The 21862-nt window shown below is 37.9% G+C and overlaps 1 protein-coding gene across 1 annotated transcript in view; it reads right to left on the bottom strand.

Annotated features, from left to right (window-relative positions):
- Positions 1 to 13751: 13751 nt before the first annotated feature.
- Positions 13752 to 21862, bottom strand: part of LOC127427042 (hexokinase-2-like) — an 88627-nt gene continuing 80516 nt past the window's right edge. Inside the window, exon 18 of the mRNA XM_051674364.1 lies at positions 13752 to 14195. Within this exon, the coding sequence (XP_051530324.1) occupies positions 14054 to 14195 (142 nt within the window). The 3' untranslated portion in view covers positions 13752 to 14053. The remainder of the gene's footprint in view (positions 14196 to 21862) is intronic.

Below are 21862 nucleotides of genomic sequence, written 5' to 3'. Positions count from 1 at the left end.
AAATACAGGTGCATCTCAATAAATTAGAATGTCGTGGAAAAGTTCATTTATTTCAGTAATTCAACTCAAATTGTGAAACTTGTGTATTAAATAAATTCAGTGCACACAGACTGAAGTAGTTTAAGTCTTTGGTTCTTTTAATTGTGATGATTTTGGCTCACATTTAACAAAAACCCACCAATTCACTATCTCAAAAAATTAGAATATGGTGACATGCCAATCAGCTAATCAACTCAAAACACCTGCAAAGATTTCCTGAGCCTTCAAAATGGTCTCTCAGTTTGGTTCACTAGGCTACACAATCATGGGGAAGACTGCTGATCTGACAGTTTGTCCAGAAGACAATCATTGACACACTTCACAAGGAGGGTAAGCCACAAACATTCAATGCCAAAGAAGCTGGCTGTTCACAGAGTGCTGTATCCAAGCATGTTAACAGAAAGTTGAGTGGAAGGAAAAAGTGTGGAAGAAAAAGATGCACAACCAACCGAGAGAACCGCAGCCTTATGAGGATTGTCAAGCAAAATCGATTCAAGAATTTGGGTGAACTTCACAAGGAATGGACTGAGGCTGGGGTCAAGGCATCAAGAGCCACCACACACAGACGTGTCAAGGAATTTGGCTACAGTTGTCGTATTGCTCTTGTTAAGCCACTCCTGAACCACGGACAACGTCAGAGGCGTCTTACCTGGGCTAAGGAGAAGAAGAACTGGACTGTTGCCCAGTGGTCCAAAGTCCTCTTTTCAGATGAGAGCAAGTTTTGTATTTCATTTGGAAACCAAGGTCCTAGAGTCTGGAGGAAGGGTGGAGAAGCTCATAGCCCAAGTTGCTTGAAGTCCATTGTTAAGTTTCCACAGTCTGTGATGATTTGGGGTGCAATGTCATCTGCTGGTGTTGGTCCATTGTGTTTTCTGAAAACCAAAGTCACTGCACCCGTTTACCAAGAAATTTTGGAGCACTTCATGCTTCCTTCTGCTGACCAGCTTTTTAAAGATGCTGATTTCATTTTCCAGCAGGATTTGGCACCTGCCCACACTGCCAAAAGCACCAAAAGTTGGTTAAATGACCATAGTGTTGGTGTGCTTGACTGGCCAGCAAACTCACCAGGTATTGTCAAGAGGAAAATGAGAAACAAGAGACCAAAAAATGCAGATGAGCTGAAGGCCACTGTCAAAGAAACCTGGGCTTCCATACCACCTCAGCAGTGCCACAAACTGATCACCTCCATGCCACGCCGAATTGAGGCAGTAATTAAAGCAAAAGGAGCCCCTACCAAGTACTGAGTACATATACATTATGATGTATTCTAATTTTTTGAGATAGTGAATTGGTGGGTTTTTGTTAAATGTGAGCCAAAATCATCACAATTAAAAGAACCAAAGACTTAAACTACTTCAGTCTGTGTGCATTGAATTTATTTAATACACGAGTTTCACAATTTGAGTTGAATTACTGAAATAAATGAACTTTTCCACGACATTCTAATTTATTGAGATGCACCTGTAAATATTCCCTGTCATTACAATGTCCCTATTCAGACACTTTTATTTTTCAGTAGTGAATATTGCCAAGTGCCATTTCTAATTAAGAATGGAACACCTTGAACAACTTAAACTCTGGTATTAAAATTACAAAGTGTAACATTTTGAGTTATATGAAAGTGTGGTTAAAAATGTTCTAAAAGAAGTTTGCATGAATATGGATTTGACATTTTAGAAAAGATATAAATTATCATGTAATAATTTTGCCTTTAGTCTTCCATTTACAAAAGCTGAAAGTCCTATTATTTTCTGTCTCAGTCACTCACGGCTTAAATTTGAGAGGTTCTGCACCTCAGTGGTGGTACAGTAGTGACTAAACCACAATTTAAAGTTTCCGGTGACCTTAAAGAATCCATATAACACATTATGTTTGTCTGTGTAAGCTCTTTGCCGCTAGTCCACATTGTGAAAAACTCCAACGGCATTAATTGGATTTGCGATTTAAAAGGGAAAAAGTGAAGCTCAGTGCAACTTCTGCAGGTTCTTTTATCATGTCATTTCATGCGTTAAATGACTGTTAGATAACTGGTCAAGTGGGATGCAGAGCATTAGCGGTTACAGAAGACTCATTTGAAGCCCTTGCTTGTACACACTTGACCTTTGGCTGCGCATTACAAAGAACATACTGAAAGACTTAAGATTTGTGTACAACTCAGAGGTTGTGAAAGAGAATGTGGTAAGCTGTGCCAATTGTTTATTGAAGTTACCCTCTATGCATAGAGACATGTAAAATTAATACGCTAAATTATATATATTTTAACGGTCTCATTTCGAAGGCTATTTGGTAGGATGCGTCCTTTGTAAGCAGCGGTAATCCGAGCATCCACAGCTTAGAATTAGCCTCGTTTAAACATGATGGCCTTCGTATGACAAACAGAAAAAGAACGTATCATGGTTGCTATGGCAGCATGCAAGTCCTGCACGAGCGTGCAGTGTGAGAACAAACTAGCAAGTCAGTCCACTGTCGGCCATCTCTGGAACGCTCTTGGGAGGCTATTTCCAGTCATGTCAGTGCAGCTCCTATCTACTTGAATGGAGAAAGACCAAAATCTCAAAAACGGTTGGTCAAGATTACGATCAAAAACCAATGCAATAAAATCTGACAATACTGGAATCATAAATTGTGATTCTTTACATCATATTACGATAAAAATAATTAAAAAAAAAAAGCCATTTTCCCGGCTTGTATAGCTAATGCGCATGATATTTGGAGTTGATTGACAGGCAATGTCTGTATCTAAAAGGTGATTGGCTCTTTTAACTGAAAGGCGGGACTTCCTTTCTACTTCCTGTTGACCGTTGGGCGCTCAGAGCTTCTTGGTTGAGCGTTCCAGTTTCTCCCATTCATTTTAATAGAAGTGGCCCATTTCTGCTAAATAGTCTCTGTTGAGGAGGGAATGTCTGAGGTAAACTTTAGGAGTTATAAAGAAAATGGGTTTTTGCAGCTGTACTTTTACATTTACTTTATTTTACATTATATATCATTATAATTTTTCATATTATATAATGAACACCCATCTACTGAGGTACTTCAACTTGGCAATTAACATTACTTGCATTTGAACATCATATTTTTGGGTAAACCTGCGTATATTTTTTTAGGGATGACCATTTTTTTGAGAACTACCAATACTTCATTTTTGAGTTTTATTTTTTCTGAACTCCATATCAACAGTTTATTTAAATTTTATCATAAAAATTAATTCATTAAAACTTTAATCAAATGAAAATATAACAATTAATTTTGAACATAATATTGTATTATTTTTTATCTAATGAAGTGCTTATATACAGATCCTCACAGCACAATCCAAAATACAACATTGGAGTTATATTTTGTCAAATAAAGTGCTGCATAACAGAGCATCACAGATGTGCGATTGCACTTACATTAATTCTTCTGTTAAAACTCATGTATTATTTGAACTGTAAAGTTGGTTAAATCGTTGTTTTTACAGTTGTTTTAGAGTTTGTTGACATTACATCGTAATGGCAACAAAGTTGTAAAAATGGTTATAAATTTACACAGAAAAGGTTAGTAAGCGAATTAGGTTATCACACTAAAATCATGTTAACAAGCAAATTGTTTACATCTTGTGGGTATACTTTTGAAACAGTGAGTATTTTAACATTTACAGATTGGGCCTCATTCACTTCCATTGTAAGTGCCTTACTGTAACCCAGATTTTTGTTTTTTTAAAGAAAAGGAGGAGCAAGTGAAAATTATTTTTTTGTGGTAATCAATGCTATGCCACAAATGCTGTTGATTGAGCTTAACTTGTATTGAACCAGGAATATTCCTTTAAATATAATTAGCCCTACTATTGATTTATTATTAGTAGTAGTAGTAGTACTTGTAAAGTGATGTAATAATCACTGTATTACTTAAAATGACTATTACATCACTTTACAGTACTGATATATTTCTGTCATTCTTTTTTTATTTATTTATTTTTTTTATTTACTTTTTTTTTCTTTTTTCTTTTTGCAGAGCTTTTATTTTGAAGTGTCTGTGTGATGATTGTAGCTTTTCAGTCCAGAAAAGCCGGTCGCTACGTGACTCAAAGTCATTTTTAAACCGTAAAAGGCTGCTATTTAATTAAATAAGTATGTACTCTGTATGTGCCTCGCACTACAAAGTGAATTTGTACTCTGTTTGCTGTCATCTGCTACAAACAGAGCGCAGTTGTGCAACAGGCGTCTAGACAACATTGTCTCTACACATTCACTAGTGCTCTGCTCACATTTGAAGCGCACCACACATGCAATCTAAATATTTATTTCATTAAATCACAGCTTTTGGGGTTAAATAATCTCACTAGGACATAACATGATTTTAATTTGTGCGCTGAATGTTTACGTAATGACATTCGTATAACAGATGGTATTTGTTTTTGGTACCGGATCATTTACGAGCATGTGTACGAGTACGACAGCATGATATCAGACCCGATTCTGATACCAGTATAGGTATCAGAACATCCCTAATTTTGTTTACAGAAATAATGTAAGTTTCCATTGACGCAAAGAACTGTGGCTTGAGATGCATCTCCTGCACCCTCCGAATTCCTGTGAAAGAAGGTCTCATTCGAAGGCTGCGTTTAGAGTTTCCTACTTGCTTTTCTGAAACGAGACTCTGTGAAGTCAAGACTAACTTTGATGTTGGCTTGGAAAAAGCCTTTGACCGGAAGTTTTAAAAAGATAAATACACTGTAGATAGTCAAGTAGACTTTCAGATAAAACCTTCAGGAAGATAAATAGCTACTGTAGATAGACAGATAAGCATTGTAACCTAAAGACATGATATGGCAGTGTTTGTTTACATTAGAATTTGTTGACAGGTAGAGTTTGAATTAACGAGCATTCTGTTGGCCCTTTTAAACATTCTGTCAATGTAAGTCTATGGGATTTTTTCTGATTTGTGATCGTTTGCTGTGCGAAAACTGTTCTTTCGATCAGTTAGAAAAGATATAGCAACGCTATAGTCAGAACAGTCTGAAGGTCTGTGCAAAGTTTGAAGGATGTCGCTTGAAAGCTGTAGGAGTTACAAGTAATAATTTTGGTCTTGGTTGAGGGATTTTGGAAAAATTCTGTTAGTCTGTAGACTAACAGTATTTAGTTGTTTATACAAAAAAATTAATAAGGCACTATCCCAGGAAACCGTACCCCCAGATAAGCCAGGAAAAGGTTTAACATTCAGAAAATGTAAAAGTAGTTAAACAATTTTCAATATTTTTCATTTCTTTGAAACAAAACAAAAGGTAAAATTCTTGATAGAAAAATTAAGTTTAAAAAGCAATCCTGTATTGGACTGAAATGAAGGCATTGTAATTCCACATTCCTTTCCAACCATCAAGGTCACATAGTTTCCTCAACTTTGTTAGACTGAGGTAGCTTCTTTAATAAATAACTTTGTGCAAAAAATCCTAGATATGTTTTATTAAATAGTGATTTTCTCCTGGCCAGCACATTCCCCTCCCCCTCTGCATTTAGATGTAAAGCTCACTGTGAAATATTTGTTGAGCCACTGTCACAGCTTACCCCAAAGCATCTGGCACACTTTACTCCAAAGCTATTATTTTGTAAACAATGCTTAATTTAATAATGCACAGCCACTCTTTAGCCAGATTGGTTCAATTCTGCAACATGAATATGATAAATAATTTCAGATCTAAATACTGTAAATATGCTTTGACAGAAAATAAATAACAAATTTTACCTGCATATAAATGTAATCTCTCAACCACAGGCAACTGTATAATGCACTGTAAAAAATGTCCATAATTTTAAATGACTATAAAATGCTACAGTAAAAAAAAAAAAAAAACGTAAATTGTTTAACGGGTAGTTACCGGAAAATATACGTAAAACAATTGTTATATATTTGAAAAGGCAATACATGTAGTTTTACGGTAAAATGTTGATGTAAAAAGTATGATTTTCGCGTATAATTAATGGTTAAAATTTTGATTATGTTTAACAAGAGAGTACATGTACTTTTTGCAGTAATTACGGTAAAAAACAGTAATCGGGTGTTCCCAGAATTCCCTGCGTGACCCATTACATTTCATTATATTTTATGGGAATAGTTATGTTTCTTCTTATTTTTAATATCAGTTACGTACATTGGGGTGTTCTGTGTTATATCTGATGTAGTTTAGTTAATGTTTACTGCATTATTTTAATTTCACATGTGTTACCCTGACGGTGTTTAGTGTTTGTGTGAGTGACACTGAGCACTGTGTCTGTGCATGTTTATTGGTCATTGTTCCTGGAAGGGTCACTATTGATGAACTTCATGTCATCATGTGACTTTCTGTAATTACTACGGTGATTAACAATACATTATAAAAGTGAAAAGCAGATTTTTACAGTTAATATATTAAGTTTATCATTTAATAATATAAATGATGGTACTGCACCATAAATATATAGTAAAAACAACAGTTTTAAACTATAAAATGTACAGGTTGTTCCAACAACCATTTCAATCCCAGCATGTTTAATCAGGTTCTGCCGCACAGGTGATGCCCGTCAGCCTCATTATCTCGCTGCAGCTTGTTTGGGGGGCGTGCTCTGTTCAGCGATGGTTCCTCATCTTATAACATTAATATCAAGATTGTCTCTCCCTCCAAAGTGCCCTTCGGAGTGTGATTTATTTCATTCTGAACACAGGGGCATCATGCAACACAGAACTCCCTTCAATCGACCGATAATCTAATGACAAATTCTTCTCAAACCAGTGCAGACATTTTAACGCAAGCTCGCTGCCGCGCAGCACTCGCTCTGACCATTCCACAGCACACTGCAGTTATACACGGCCTCTGTCCAAACAGACACGAGCCAAATTCGGTTCCGCAAGAGGCGGATTATGCACCGCGTCCCAACTCATTCATAAACACCCTGCAACACGTCTCCCTTGCTCTCAGCATTATTGATGTATATTGTACAGCAGTGGGCAGTCATACTCCTAAGGAGCGAATGACCACAAGAGTATCCTTCAGCAATGATTGCAAGTCCATTTCTCCTGCATTTCTGCATGCAGTACAGAGCCAAAGCTCTTATTTCCCAGATATTTTATGCTGTTTATCACATTAAGACGTACTGTATTTCCCAGCACATATCTCCTGCATTTCTGTATGCAGTGCAGAGCTGCAATTCAATGCATTCCTAGATAATTCACACCTATTGCCATGCGATGCATTTCATTTGCAAGATGTATATTGTACTACAGGTGACAGTTATACTCCTAAGGAATGAATGGCCTAAAGTGAATCCTTCATTGATGATTGCAAGTCCATGCATATCTATATGCAATACAGAGCCAAAGCTCTTATTTCTCAGATCATTTTATGCTATTTTTTCACATTGTTTATGAAGATGTACTGTATTCCCTAGCACATTTGTTTCTAGAGTTTCACCTAAATATGATTATTTTGTGTTTTCTACAACAACGCCTGAAATTGTGCCTTCCGCAGGGTCTCACCAATATTACTTCCAGCAGGTCTCTGCGAGAGCTTAAATTTAAATTCCTGTCACTGGATTGTACGCAGGTTTACCTCTCACTTTCTCTATCTAGGTGTCTTTCCAAGACTTCACCATTACCTATCGAGAAGCCAAAGATGGCAACCATTTTAGTTAAGAAAGCACAACTGCGGTGCTTCTGCCTTCGGCTCAAAACATCCCTAAGCAGCGCAAATGTACTGTCCACGTGCCACAACTGCGGCGTCTTTTGGGTCGTGCAACGAACTTCCACGACACCACAAAGCAGCGCAAACGTGCTGTAAAGGTGCCGCAACTGCGGTGTCCTTCGGACCATGTGACAAACTCCCACCACACCGCAAAGCAGCACAAATGTGTTTTCCAGGTGCCGCAACTGCCTTTCAGGCCGTGCCACTAAATCTCCCACAACACCGCAATCATGTTTCCCATTTCCTCTTATGTTTCCTCTTATTAAAACTCAAGGGGCACAGCTCATAAATATATAGCCATCTCAAACCACAATTCAGCATGGTTCTTTACTCTGTGCCATTCGAATGCAGTGTGGGCCCTCCCGTTAGAACACTATGCAGGCTTTCCCATCGAATTGCAGTGTGGGCTCTCCCGTTCGAATGCAGTGTGAGCCTCAGCGCATTGGTCGCAGATCCTCCCGTTCGAATCACAGGGTGGGCTCTCCCATTCGAATGCAGTGTGAGATTTCATGTCATTCATTCTGTGGGCTCTCCCATCCGAAACACAGTATGAGCTCTCCTGTTCGAATGCAGTGGTGGTGCAGTAATCTTAAGAGCCTTTTAGCTTTTCCCGTTAGCATTGGCATTTCCTTTGCTCATGGTCCTAATGAGCCCGACACACAATAAGGTGTGCCTACATTTGATAAACTATGTGTGATCTATTTGATACTGCAGCCACAGTTTGATACTGCAGCCACAGTGCCCCACCAGATAATGTGCTGCAGCGCCCGCCCACGCTCGATACTGACGCAGCATCACCCCTTTTGCATTTTGATACTGCCGCAGCAGTGCCCTACCATGACAAACGTAATAAAGTTGTATTCTTAACTAATCTTTCGCTTCCCTCAAAGCTGCATATAAACATAATTGACATGTTTTCCATAACTAGCCTTCTGCTTCCCTTACAGATGTATATAAAGGTAATAAATTAACATATTCCTAACTAACCATTTGCTCTCCCTACAGGTAAGTACAAACTAACCTTTGCTTCCCTTACAGGTGTTGATGAATCTAATGAAGTCTTTTGCACCCTACTTAATGCTTTCTTCAAAGCTGCATATGAATGTAACTGACATGTTTTCCATATCTAAAATAACTTTTATCCATAACTTTTGCTTCCCTTACAGACTTATATAAAGGTAATTTACATATTCCTAACTAACCATGCTACCCTACAGGTGTTAAATCTAATGAAGTCTTTTGTGCCCTACTCGATACCACAGCAACAGTGCCTCACCCATACCAAATGTGTGTACATGGTTGTTAATATTTTCTCCACAGGCGCTTTCAATGACTAAGTTCCATAGAAGTGCATCTACAGCAATGGAAACACAGCAGCGCCCCCACAGAAGCTCCTTCACTATGCCCCCAAATACTCAATCCACTGCCGCCACCCCCCATTTACTATTCCATCTCCTCCACTTACTGCCACAGCACTGCCTTAACTCTGCTCCTGCAGGAGGCCCACTTTACTCTACTGCCGCAGCAGCATTTTATCATGCTTCCGCCGAAGCCTTTTTGACTTCGCTTCTAAGCAGCTGCAGCTAGCAATACAGGAGATAGTGGTCACCACCTCCTCTTCTCAAAGCACCATATTTCTCTATCTATGGGTAGTCTATTGAGTGAGGCTACCTCTGCAAACAAGCCCTATTCCTCTCATTCTCCCTGTTCGATTGCTTGCTGGGCTTACCCGTTCTAATGCCGTGAGCTCTCTCTCTCTCTATAGAGCAGTCTCCTGTTTGAATCGCAGTGTGAGCCCTCCCTTTCGAACTCAGCATGAGCCAACTCTCATTTTCATCTTCCCTGTTCGCATACCATGAGCCCACCCACTTCTACGACGAGTGGTGGTCTCTCGTTCGAAACGCAGCGTAGCCCTCTCGACCAGCCATCGTACAAGAACGCATCTTCAAGCAAATGCTTAAAGCACTCCCTCTATATAGATTTTGGGGGGAAGAACAATTCAGAAGCATCCGCCAAGCCAATTTACCAAATAGAATTATTGCTGGCTTGCTGTCCTAAATACTTCCTGCCATAGTCATAGTACTGTTCTTTCATCTTGATGCCTTTTTTGGGGGTAATCAGGAGTTGAGTCTCGAGCTCCGAGCCCTCCAGTATACAGACAGCAAGCCAAATACGTTTACTGCTTCAACACAAGATTACATTAACATACGAACTATTGAATTACACTGCAGTGCATTTGAGGCACTATTCACCAGAACCAAATGATCATGCCAGCACTGAAAATTCCTGTTAATTTGAGCCACTTTAGAGAGCAATAGTACCCTCCCACTTTTTTCAGTGGCCTTGATTCTGGAAGTCTTTTCCCCATCCATTTTATTCCAAGGGAGTTCAAAAATTTCAATAAAAGTAATAAGCCTCGAAGCAAACCAACCTGCTCTGAGATGAATCACAAATGATATATACACTAACTTAGAGCACTTTATTAGGAACACCTGTACACCTAGTTTTTCATGTGATTATCTAATCAGCCAATCGTGTGGCAGCAGTGCAGTGCATAAACTCATGCAGATAAAGGTCAGGAGCTTATCTTAGTGATTTGGACCGTGGCATGATTGTTGCTGCCAGACGGGCTGGTTTGAGTATTTCTGTAACTGCTGATCTTCTGGGATTTTCACGCACAACAGTCTCTTAAATTTACTCTGAATAGTGCCAGAAACAAAACTGGATGGAAATACCTTGTTGATGAGAGAGGGCAACAGAGAATGGCCAGACTGGTTCGAACTGACAAAGTCAACGGTAACTAAGATAACTGCTCTGTACAACTGAGTTGAGAAGAATAGTATCTCAGAATGCTATTCTGAGATGAGGGTTGGCGCTGTTTTGGCGGCACGAGGGGGACCTACACAATATTAGGCAGGTGGTTTTAATGTTGTGGCTGATTGGTGTGTATATACAGTGTGTGTGTGTGTGTGTGTGTGTGTGTGTGTGTGTGTATACACACACACACACACACACACACAATGAAAAGTAGTTTCACTGACTTAACTAAGATGTTTACCAAGTGTGCTGGTGTGTTTAAAGGGCACACTAACATTCTTATATTATATTTGCGATCTCTTGCCTGCAAATTGTCCAAAATGCTGCAGCGAGACTTCTTACCGGAACAAAAAAAGAGAGATCACATTTCTCCCATTTTAGCGACTTTATGTTGGCTTCCTGTAAAGTTTAGAATCGATTAAATTTGCTAAAATTGCTATTTTTGTGTACAAGACTTTATCTGGTGTCGCACCAAAATACATTAGTGACCTTCTGATTCTTACTCTCCCCAAAGAGCACTTAGGTCTAGTAATCAGCTTCTCTTAACCGTCCCATGTTGTCACTGTAAAACTAAGAGTGGTCGGGCCTTCTCTGCTGCAGCACCTAAACTTTGGAACAGTCTGCCCATAAATGTGAGGTTTGCTCCTTCACTAGCCAGTTTTAAATCGGCTCTTAAATTTTATTTGTTCTCTCTGGCTTTTAAGATTAGTTTAAGGGTTTTATGTTGAAGTTTTCTGATAGTATTTTATTTAATGTGTTTATATTTTGTACGCTGCATGTTTTCCTTTAATGCTTTCTTTTTATATGTTCAACATTTTATTGTACAGCACTCTGGTGCAACTCTGTTGCTTTTAAATGTGCTAAAGAAATACATTTTGACTTGACTTATATATGCAATGGGTCTGACCTTTGCTCTGCTTTTCTGTAGCACTTTCTACAGCAGCTTTTAATGTGTCTGCACTTAACATATAACTTTTTTTAGCTGCAAAATTGAGTATATAGCTACACTTTTGCCCAGTGCACTGCAGCGTAGCAGACCTGATCTGACCTTAAAAATTCATGAATTATTGTCCATAGAGCCCTACTAGAATAAGTTGACTACTCTCAGGCACAGAGCTGACAGGAATACTGAATAGGAGATCTGTTGGTCATTAATAAATACCACATGACTCAATCTAAGTGACCGACAGTCTTTCCACACAAAAATCGCATGCAGTCAAAGTTAAAATGCAGCAACTTTTATGATATTTCTATTTGTTTTTTTTTTCTTTTTGTTTTTTTTGGAGCTTGACAGCCCCTGATCCCTATCTAGTTTTTTTTTACATCAAAGAGAGCAGTTTGGACATTCTGTTAAACTTCTCTTTTGGTTTTCTGTGGAAGAAAAAAACCCACATGGGTTTGTAAAACCACAAGGGTGAGTAAATCATAATTTATGGGTGAAATATACCTTTAAGGTGCTAATATTTGTGCATTCACTGAGCACTAGCTATGTATATGGATGACTGGTAATATTCAGGAGTATGTGAAGTCTGCCAAAAATCACTAGACTAGAGTATGCTGCAATTGTTGAAATGTTAAATCTCAAATACACTTACACACATTTTTTACATATATCATACATTTGTATCTATCAAACTGGATTCCTAAACTTGACCTTTGCCCAAGCCTAACATAAACCAAACCATCTCATAGCCCCATGGCAAAACATACTGAAAATAGGTCTATATAATGCCCATTTTTATGTACTGTACAACTCTCTTTTCCGGAGTGTGCAATGTTTTCCTAGAAAAATCTAATTTTGCAACCAGTAATTACATTAAAAAAAAAAAAGACACTGCAGTAATTATGTCAGTTGGTTACTTTATGTCAGTCTATCTTGTCCATTAATGTACTGGAAACAGGCATGCTAAAATAGTAACTTGCAAAACAACAAGTAGAGTACAAACAGCACTGCAAACTTTATCCAACTGACAATTTTATTTGGATCAGGGAGAAAATGATGTAACATGCAGTCTAGCCCTTATTAGATTCAATTCTCCAAAACAAATAGTCAGACAGTCCTTAAACTGGAGCATTTCGAAAGCCTGAATTAAATAATTTTCTTTGTTTTTTAAAAATAGTTTTTTATTGTAACAGGAAAAGCAAAACACAAAATTCAGATTAAAGTGATGGTTCAAACAAAAATAAAAATTCTCACAATTTACTCACCCTCATGCCATCCCAGATGTGTGACTTACATTCTTCTGCAGAACACAAATTAAGATTTTTAGAAGAATATCTCAGCTCTGTAGGTCCATACAATGCAAGTGAATGGGTGCCAACATTTTGACACTCCAAAAAGCACATACAGGCAGCATAAAAGTAATCCACAAGACTCCAGAGGTTAAATCCATGTCTTCAGAAATGATTTAATAGGTGTGGGTGAGAAACATCAATACTTAAGTCAATTTCTGCAAATTTTGCTTTTTGCTAGTAGCAAAAATTGACTAAAATATTGATCTGTTTCTCATCCACACGTATCAAATCGCTTCTGAAGATATGGATTTAACCACTGGAGTCGTATGGATTACTTTTATGTGGACCTATGTGATTTTTGGAAATTCAAAATGTTGGCATCCATTGACTTGCATTGTATGGACCTACAGGGCTGAGATATTCTTCTAAAAATCTTCATTTGTGTTCTGCAGAAGAAAGAAAGTCATACACATCTGGGATGGCATAAAGGTGAGTAAATGATGAGAGAATTTACATTTCTGGGTGAACTATTCCTTTAACCCAAGACTAGAGATCATATTTACTTAAGAATCATCGTTAGATGTATATCTGAGGTCAGGAAGTCTGTGCACTAGGAACACATGCAGTGTGTTCTTCCTGGGCTCTAAGTAGTTACAGACATAAATTGGAAACACTTTATAATAAAGTTGTATACATTAACACAGTAGTTAACATGAACAAACAATGAACAATACTTGTGCAGCATTGGTTAATGTTCATTTGTACATATACTAATACAATTTTAACATTAAAAGTTAATGCATTTTAAACTACAATAACAATGAACAATAGCATTTTCATATATAAACTAACATTAACAAAGATGAAAAAATGCTGTAAAAATATTGTTCATCATCAGAATATTATTAAGTGTTACCCATAAATTACATAATTCACAGCTCAAAACATGAATAAAATCTCTTTCTGCTTTTTCTTTTTTTTTTTTTTTTATCACACTTCAGTAACATTAGTATATTTGCAAGAGGATCTATTCTTGTTTCTCAGTTTTCTCCCAACTAGCATGTTAAGTCTTTGCAATGAATGACCTAAAACGTGACATGCAAATGAAAAAGCATAAATAAATAACATACTTTTTCGTACAGACAGGAGTGTTGTTTCAGTAAGGTCACATTGTAGCACAGGTAAAAATCTGGAAGATCAGTCGATATTTTTAATTTCTTCCTCGTTTTCTTTTCCCTTTATTTTATCGTTTCCTCTCAGCCTGCATTGCTACTTTCCACCACCTCTCAACCGACAAGCTACGGCTGTGATGAGGGCTGCACCTTTTCCACTGCCATCTTCTGACTGGACGACAGTGACCTCACAGTTGGGTGCCAGGTCTTTTAAGGTCTCCCGCATTATGGTGGAAAAGCTGATTAAATAAGAGAAAAAAAGTGTGATTAAACAATAATATAACTGAATTAGGAAATCAGACTATGGGTTATATTTTTGTAAGTAAAGCCCAGCGCTACGCGCTACGACCACATGCAACATCTTATCCAATTTTTGTGAGAGCGCTAATTCTAAGTGCAATTTTCGTGCAAGTGGGTGTCTGTGGGAGTGTTTGCACTACTGTGGGTGTATTGTATGTTAACGAAGTGGCGCAAAGCGCAGTTTGCTATCTTCCACAGAAATAGATAATTGCGCTAAGACGTTTCAAAAGCAGGTCTTATCCCAGCGCAAAGTCTAAATTCAGTTCCTGAATTTGCAGTTTGGAGATTCCACCAGCAGATGGTAATAAAGTTCATGTCCAAACTCTGAAAATACAGTTGAAAATCAAATTGTGTCCATGACGATCACTGTTGTTTTATGAAAGAAATATTTATGAGATTTGTGTTAAACTATATTTAGGTCATGGTTTATTTTTCAGTTATTATTATTATTATTATGTTATATTGGTATTTTTTCCACTTGTTGTCGTAAACTGATTTAAATCACCGCAAAACGGGCCGGTGGAAGAAGTTTGACAGATTAAAAATGTTTTGGATTTGGTATTGGATTTTTTTGACCACTTAATAATATTTGATAATATTTTCATTTCATTTGAAGTGTGATTTGAATTTAGAAATATTTTTGGTTTATTTTTTCATTTTTCAATAAATTAATTAGATTTTTCAAAATCAAAGTTGACCAGTAGAAGTGAAGTGCGTTCCGATACAATCACTGTTAATACTAGCCATGATTTGTGTGTCAGTAGATGAAAATGATTAATAATACTTACATTCTCTATAACTGAACAGAGCATAAATTTAAATCCTGACAAGAACCTCTTTCTATGCGTATATAAAAGAGAGTCACTGTCATAGAAATATGCCTGACATTCAACAAGGACGCAGTTAATGTAGAAAAGAACACAAGTCCATATTTCTATTCTTCTAATTCATTGCATACAGTCCATTTACACTACCAACTTCTTATGAATGTGCTGTCTATGTTTATATCGCTGGTGCTTGACAGGGAATGGACTACATAATAGGACGCAGACAGTGCAGGAGAAGAACCTCAGAATTAAAGTGCACTTGACCCAGTCCATTAGCGCATTGCTTGCACAATTTCACCAAACGCACTTGCACCTAGACTTAGCCCATGCTTGCATGAAAATGCCAAAACTTCATGGCCATGCCCATTGACTTTGCATGTATGACTTATGGCATAGCGCTAGCGCTCTTAAAATAGGGCCCTACGAGTAAAATATGCGTTTTTTCCAAAACCCCATGAAATTGTTTGATAAGTGCAGTTTTCTTTCCTTTGCTGACATTTTCGTACTGAAACAGGAAATTGGTGGTAAGGTGGGACATATCAAAAAGCTTTTCCCTTTTTTAAATAGCCAGTAACAAACAGTAGCCTTCCGTTTATGTCAGAGTCACGAATCATGATTTGCTTCTTGCTACAGAGCGCAACAGTCAGGTTCCGGAAGTATAAATCCCATAAAAAAAAATTCTATAGGTGAATTTATTTTTAACGATAAATTATAAACCTTTAAAGGCAGTCCTTTCATGAGCATTAGAGAATAAACTATTTATATTTTTAAAGCATTTAAACATTTTATTTTTTTATGCTAGTTAATAAAAATACAATTGTTCATTGTTAGTTCATAGTGCAACTAATGTTAACATATCCAACATTTGATTTTAAAAATGTATTACTATATGTTGAAATTAACATTAACCAATATTAATAAATGCTGTAAAAGTATTGTTCACTGTTAGTTCATGTTAACTAATGTGGTTAACTAATGTTAAAAAGTGGAACCTTATTGTCAAGTGTTACCCGTGAATCAAGAAATATGGTTGGTTTACTTTTTACATTGAGAATTATACTCAAATCGCTATATCGCTTTATTTTTTCAAGGCTAATTAAGGATAGAAGTGTTATTTCTATCAAATGCATCACTGGAGAGAAAAAAACAACTTAAGATGAGGTTTCACATACATGCAATTTCCATGTAAAATATATCAACTTTTATGACTAAATAATACTGATTATACTGTTCTTTTAGCATAAAAGAGATCTGTCATTTTGATTCAGACAATGCCCTTTTTTCAAAAGTAACTCTAAGCAAGACATTACAATAGAAAGGCAGGGGGCTTTTGAAAATACAGTTTAAAAGCACAACATCTCATGGGAGGTTTAGGGTGTTTTATACTTTTGATCAAAAGCTTGAAATGGTGTCATTGATGCTTCCATCAAATTGTTGTTTTTGGTTGCACAAGGAAGTTTCTCAAACGTTATAGCACATGCCTAAAACGGATCCAAGACAGGAAAAAAGCCCACAATGTCAATAAATAAAGCATTATGGATATATTCATAATGAAGAGCAGTCAGGTAATGCTGTAACAACAGGGATTCTGCAGGTTCGAAGGAATGACATGGCCAAATAAAAGAAAATTTTAAGACCACTTTCTCAATAATAATAATAAAACACATTAAATAATTCATTAGCTGGTAAATACAAAACCACTGAGACTACTTGGATGTCTCTGGACATGTTTTTTATATTTTATTGTGCATTTGTGTTTTCTTTTTTTTAAATAAGTTAATAAAACATTAAAACTCTAAATGAATTCATTAAGAATGCACGTAGCCTAAAATAGCCTATATTGTGACCCTTCTCTTTAGTCACTTGCTTTCCAGCAAGACATGACACAATAGACCAATGCTTTGCCAATGTCACCGCTTATGTCAAACACGGAAGTGGTGGCAAAAACCATGCGTAAAAGTAAACTTTTATCGGATTACGTTGTTGAAAAATGGTTCCGAGTGCTCTAGTTGACTGCTGTGGCTTCAAGCCATCAACAGAGCAGACTGGACTGAGACCATTTCAATGCAAAAATTTAGAGCGAACATGATTACATGTTATTTATTAACTCATTTTATTATAGTAATTGTATCGCTAAGAATATGTCTGTATGATGGTTTTGTGTCATACTTTTGTTTAATCATCTAATCTGTCAAATCTAACACAACAGTCAGTGGGATTTCTGCCACCACTTACTGCGCATGCGCTGACAATTTTGTAAACAAGAGGATTGGTCTATAGACCTTACTCACAGTAGTGCCATGTTTGATTTTTAATGGAAATGGAAATGAAGTTATGTGGGATAGACTTACCATCTCTTAAATGGCATGCACGGTATAAATCTGTAAAAAGCTCCAATATCCCATCTGATTTTCCTCAACTCATGTTGTCTGGAGTTCTTTGTCTACTGAGTGCCCTTGAAAAGAGATTTTTCCAATGTTTTGTCTGCAGAACGATCCAAAAACACTTTAAACTGCAGAACAGCCCATTGAAGAGACTGTACGTCTATCCCTCACAGCCTCGTTGTCATTCTCGTCATAAATTTAATATGGCGCTGCTGTGAATAAGGTCTAGCATGTGCTGAATAACATTTATATTTTTTTTCTTGGCAGATACCTTTACCAAATACTTAAACAGTAGTTAAAGGAATAGTTCACCCCAAAATGAAAATTTGCTGATAATTTACTCACCCTCCAAGATGTATCTGAGTTTCTTTCGTCATCAAAACAGAATTTAAGATTTTTAGGGTTTCATTTCAGGCCTCCTCCTTTAAACAATGCAAGTGAATGTACTCCTGCCTCCTCCTCCACATGACACGTGACCTTACCAACGAGCTTACATCATTCCTCTCATGCGTGCGAGTTACAGAGATGTACGGAAGCGAACATTTGTAGTTAAAAAGTATTTAAATATTGTTTTGTTTCTAAAAATAATCAGTTGTTTGGGTTCAGAAGAACTTTATTTGTCGACTGGAGTCGTGTGGATCAGTGGCGGTTCTAGCTTGTATGGCGCCCTAGGCGAAACCCAAAAGTTGTTGACGGGGGGGTGGTATGTGTGGGTGCCTCGTGCTGCCCCACCGCAAGATGCCGCCGCCCCCCCCGCAAGATGCCGCCCTGGGCAACGGCACATGTCGCCCATGCCTAAATCCGCTACTGATGTGGTTTATTTTGATGCACCCTAAATATGCATTTTGAACCATCAAAAAATGGAGTACATTCACTTGCATTGTCTAATGGAGGAGGCCTGAAATGACATCCTAAAAATCTTAAATTCTGTTTTGATGAAGAAAGAAACTCGGATATACACTATATTGCCAAAAGTATTCGCTCACCCATCCAAATAATTGAATTCAGGTGTTCCAATCACTTCCATGGCCACAGGTGTATAAAATGAAGCACCTAGGCATGCAGACTGCTTCTATAAACATTTGTGAAAGAATGGGCTGCTCTCAGGAGCTCAGTGAATTCCAGCGTGGTACTGTGATAGGATGCCACCTGTGCAACAAGTCCAGTCATGCAATTTCCTCGCTACTAAATATTCCACAGTCAACTGTCAGTGGTATTATAACAAAGTGGAAGCAATTGGGAATGACAGCAACTCAGCCACGAAGTGGTAGGCCACGTAAAATGACAGAGCGGGGTCAGCGGATGCTGAGGCGCATAGTGCGCAGAGGTCGCCAACTTTCTGCAGAGTCAATCGCTACAGACCTCCAAAGTTCATGTGGCCTTCAGATTAGCTCAAGAACAGTGTGTAGAGAGCTTCATGGAATGGGTTTCCATGGCCGAGCAGCTGCATCCAAGCCATACATCACCAAGTGCAATGCAAAGCGTCGGATGCAGTGGTGTAAAGCACGCCGCCACTGGACTCTAGAGCAGTGGAGACGCGTTCTCTGGAGTGACGAATCACGCTTCTCCATCTGGCAATCTGATGGACGAGTCTGGGTTTGGCGGTTGCCAGGAGAACGGTATTTGTCTGACTGCATTGTGCCAACTGTGAAATTTGGTGGAGGGGGGATTATGGTGTGGGGTTGTTTTTCAGGAGCTGGGCTTGGCCCCTTAGTTCCAGTGAAAGGAACACTGAATGCTTCAGCATACCAAGAGATTTTGGACAATTCCATGCTCCCAACTTTGTGGGAACAGTTTGGGGACGGCCCCTTCCTGTTCCAACATGACTGCGCACCAGTGCACAAAGCAAGGTCCATAAAGACATGGATGAGCGGGTTTGGTGTGGAAGAACTTGACTGGCCTGCACAGAGACCTGACCTCAACCCGATAGAGCACCTTTGGGATGAATTAGAGTGAAGACTGCGAGCCAGGCCTTCTCATCCAACATCAGTGTCTGACCTCACAAATGTGCTTCTGAAAGAATGGTCAAAAATTCCCATAAACACTCTCCTAAACCTTGTGGAAAGCCTTCCCAGAAGAGTTGAAGCTGTTGTAGCTGCAAAGGGTGGGCCGACGTCATATTAAACCCTATGGATTAAGAATAGGATGTCACTTAAGTTCATATGCGTCTAAAGGCAGATGAGCGAATACTTTTGGCAATATAGTGTATCTTGGATGGCCCTCGTGAGTAAATTATCAGCAAATTTTCATTTTTGAGTAAACTATTCCTTTAAAGGGCAGTTCATTTAAAAATGACGTTTCTGTCATCACTGGTCACCCTTGAGTCTGTATGAATTTTTCTCTGCCGTGGAACAACCAAGGAGATGTTAAGCAAAACGTTTAGTCTCAGTCACCATTCACTGTCACTGCATCTTGTTTTTCATTCAGTGCAAGTGAATGGTGACTGAAACTCCCTAATATCTCCTTTTGATATCCACTGAAATAAGAAAGTCATACAGGTTTGCAACAGCATGAAGGTAAGTGATGACAATTTTAATTTTTGTGTGGAATATCTCAAGTAAAAGTCAAAACTCGTCAGTTACCTTAAAAATGGCCGTTTAAAGTTGACAATATGTTTTGAAAATGTTAACAGATTAAATAATGAAAGAGAACTGTGCTGCATAATTAGTTATGTATACTGAAAACTGATTGTACACTAAATATTAAATATAGATTAAATATTTTCACATTATGTATATTCATAATATTATAATTTTATATAATTATATTATTATTGTTTTGTATATTATACTTTTTTTTTTTTTTAATTGACTGATTCAGATGGCAGACAAAATACCTGTATATGTCAGATGGAGCTCAAAGACAGGTGGAGATGAGAGATAAAACAGGTGTAACTCTGCAGCTGAGTAGTTCTGTTAGCTTTACAATTATTGTCAAAGGTGATAAGGAAGCACCAAGATTTGAAAGGCGTCAAAACACCGCTCCAACCTCGCGCGCTTGCAAATTGTCACGTTGACAGCTTTGTCCATTATAAACAGGAGCGACAGTGTTAGCTCATCGCTCGCTTACAGAGACGCCTGTGTCTCGTTTGGAAGGCTGCGTCCTCCGGAGGTCGCATTTATCGGCTGCATACGTCATTGAGACTGTCTCTTTTCATAAAAGTAAGTAGGACACTTCGAATGCAGCCTTTGAATGCTACCTTCTTTCACGGGAATTCGGAGGATGCATGAGGTGTATCCTTCGTGGGCACTCACAACCCACAATTCTTTGCTTCAACGCCAATTTGCCCGTAAATATGATGTTCAAACCCAAGTTAAAGTACCTCAGTAGATGGGTGCAGAGTATATAATATGTATAATTATATTAAAATATAATTAAAATAAAGTATTAGACTAAAAGTACACCTGTAAAATCTATTTTCTTTTCTCTTTACATCATTATAACTCTCCTAAAATGTACCTCATTCCTTCCCTTCTAAAGAGACTTTGTTCCCTTCTCACTCAAAGCACTCGTGCTTGTTTAAGAGTGGTGTGCTGTCATAGCAACCATGTTTCCGTTTGTCCTACGAAGGCCGTCTCGTTTAAACGAGACTTGTTTAAAGGAGGACACTCGGTATACTGCAGCCTTCAAAGGACGCGTCCTACCTAGCATGCAGCCTTCCAAACGAGAGACAGTGGCAGAATAACGCCATTTGCATTTCTGATTAACGGGTTTATGAAGGTTTATACATGTGTAACATCGTAAGTTCAGTAAAAATGCGCTTCCCTGCGCGAGCTCACACTAAACTAAAGCTTCAGCTGCTAAATGACGGATGCACGAGAGAGAGAGAGAGAGAGAGAGAGAGAGAGATAGTTTTAAGCATCTCATCTATTCACGCCCCAAAATGTAAGACCTCAGCAAACGAAATGTAAGACTTCTTGTAATTTATTTAAGATATTTAAGACTGTTTATGGCCTTAAATTTTAAAAAGTAAATTTAAAACTTTTTAAGGACCCGCGGAAACCCTGAACAATTAAAAAAATGTCACACTGTAGTTTCGAGCTATTTAATTCTTGCCTGACTTAATAGGGTCGTTTTTTCCCTTCTTAGGGGTAGGAGTCTTTAGGTACCTAATAATTCTATTTGATTTTGATTCAAAGAGTCACAATGCATTTGCAAAACAATTCATATTGCATTTCTATTTTTCAACAATAGCCGGCTGATATACACTCACTTAGCACTTTATTAGGAACACCTGAACACCTACTTATTCATGCGATTATCTAATCAACCAATCATGTGGCAGCAGTGCAATGCATAAAATCATGCAGATATGGGTCAGGAGCATATGTTAATGTTCACATCAACCATCAGAATGGGGAAAAAATGTGATCTCAGTGATTTAGATCGTGGCAT

This window comes from Myxocyprinus asiaticus, chromosome 3 (assembly GCF_019703515.2).
Source record: "Myxocyprinus asiaticus isolate MX2 ecotype Aquarium Trade chromosome 3, UBuf_Myxa_2, whole genome shotgun sequence".
In the NCBI taxonomy this organism is placed as follows: Eukaryota; Metazoa; Chordata; class Actinopteri; order Cypriniformes; family Catostomidae; genus Myxocyprinus; species Myxocyprinus asiaticus.
This window is presented reverse-complemented; position numbering and strand designations above follow the sequence as displayed.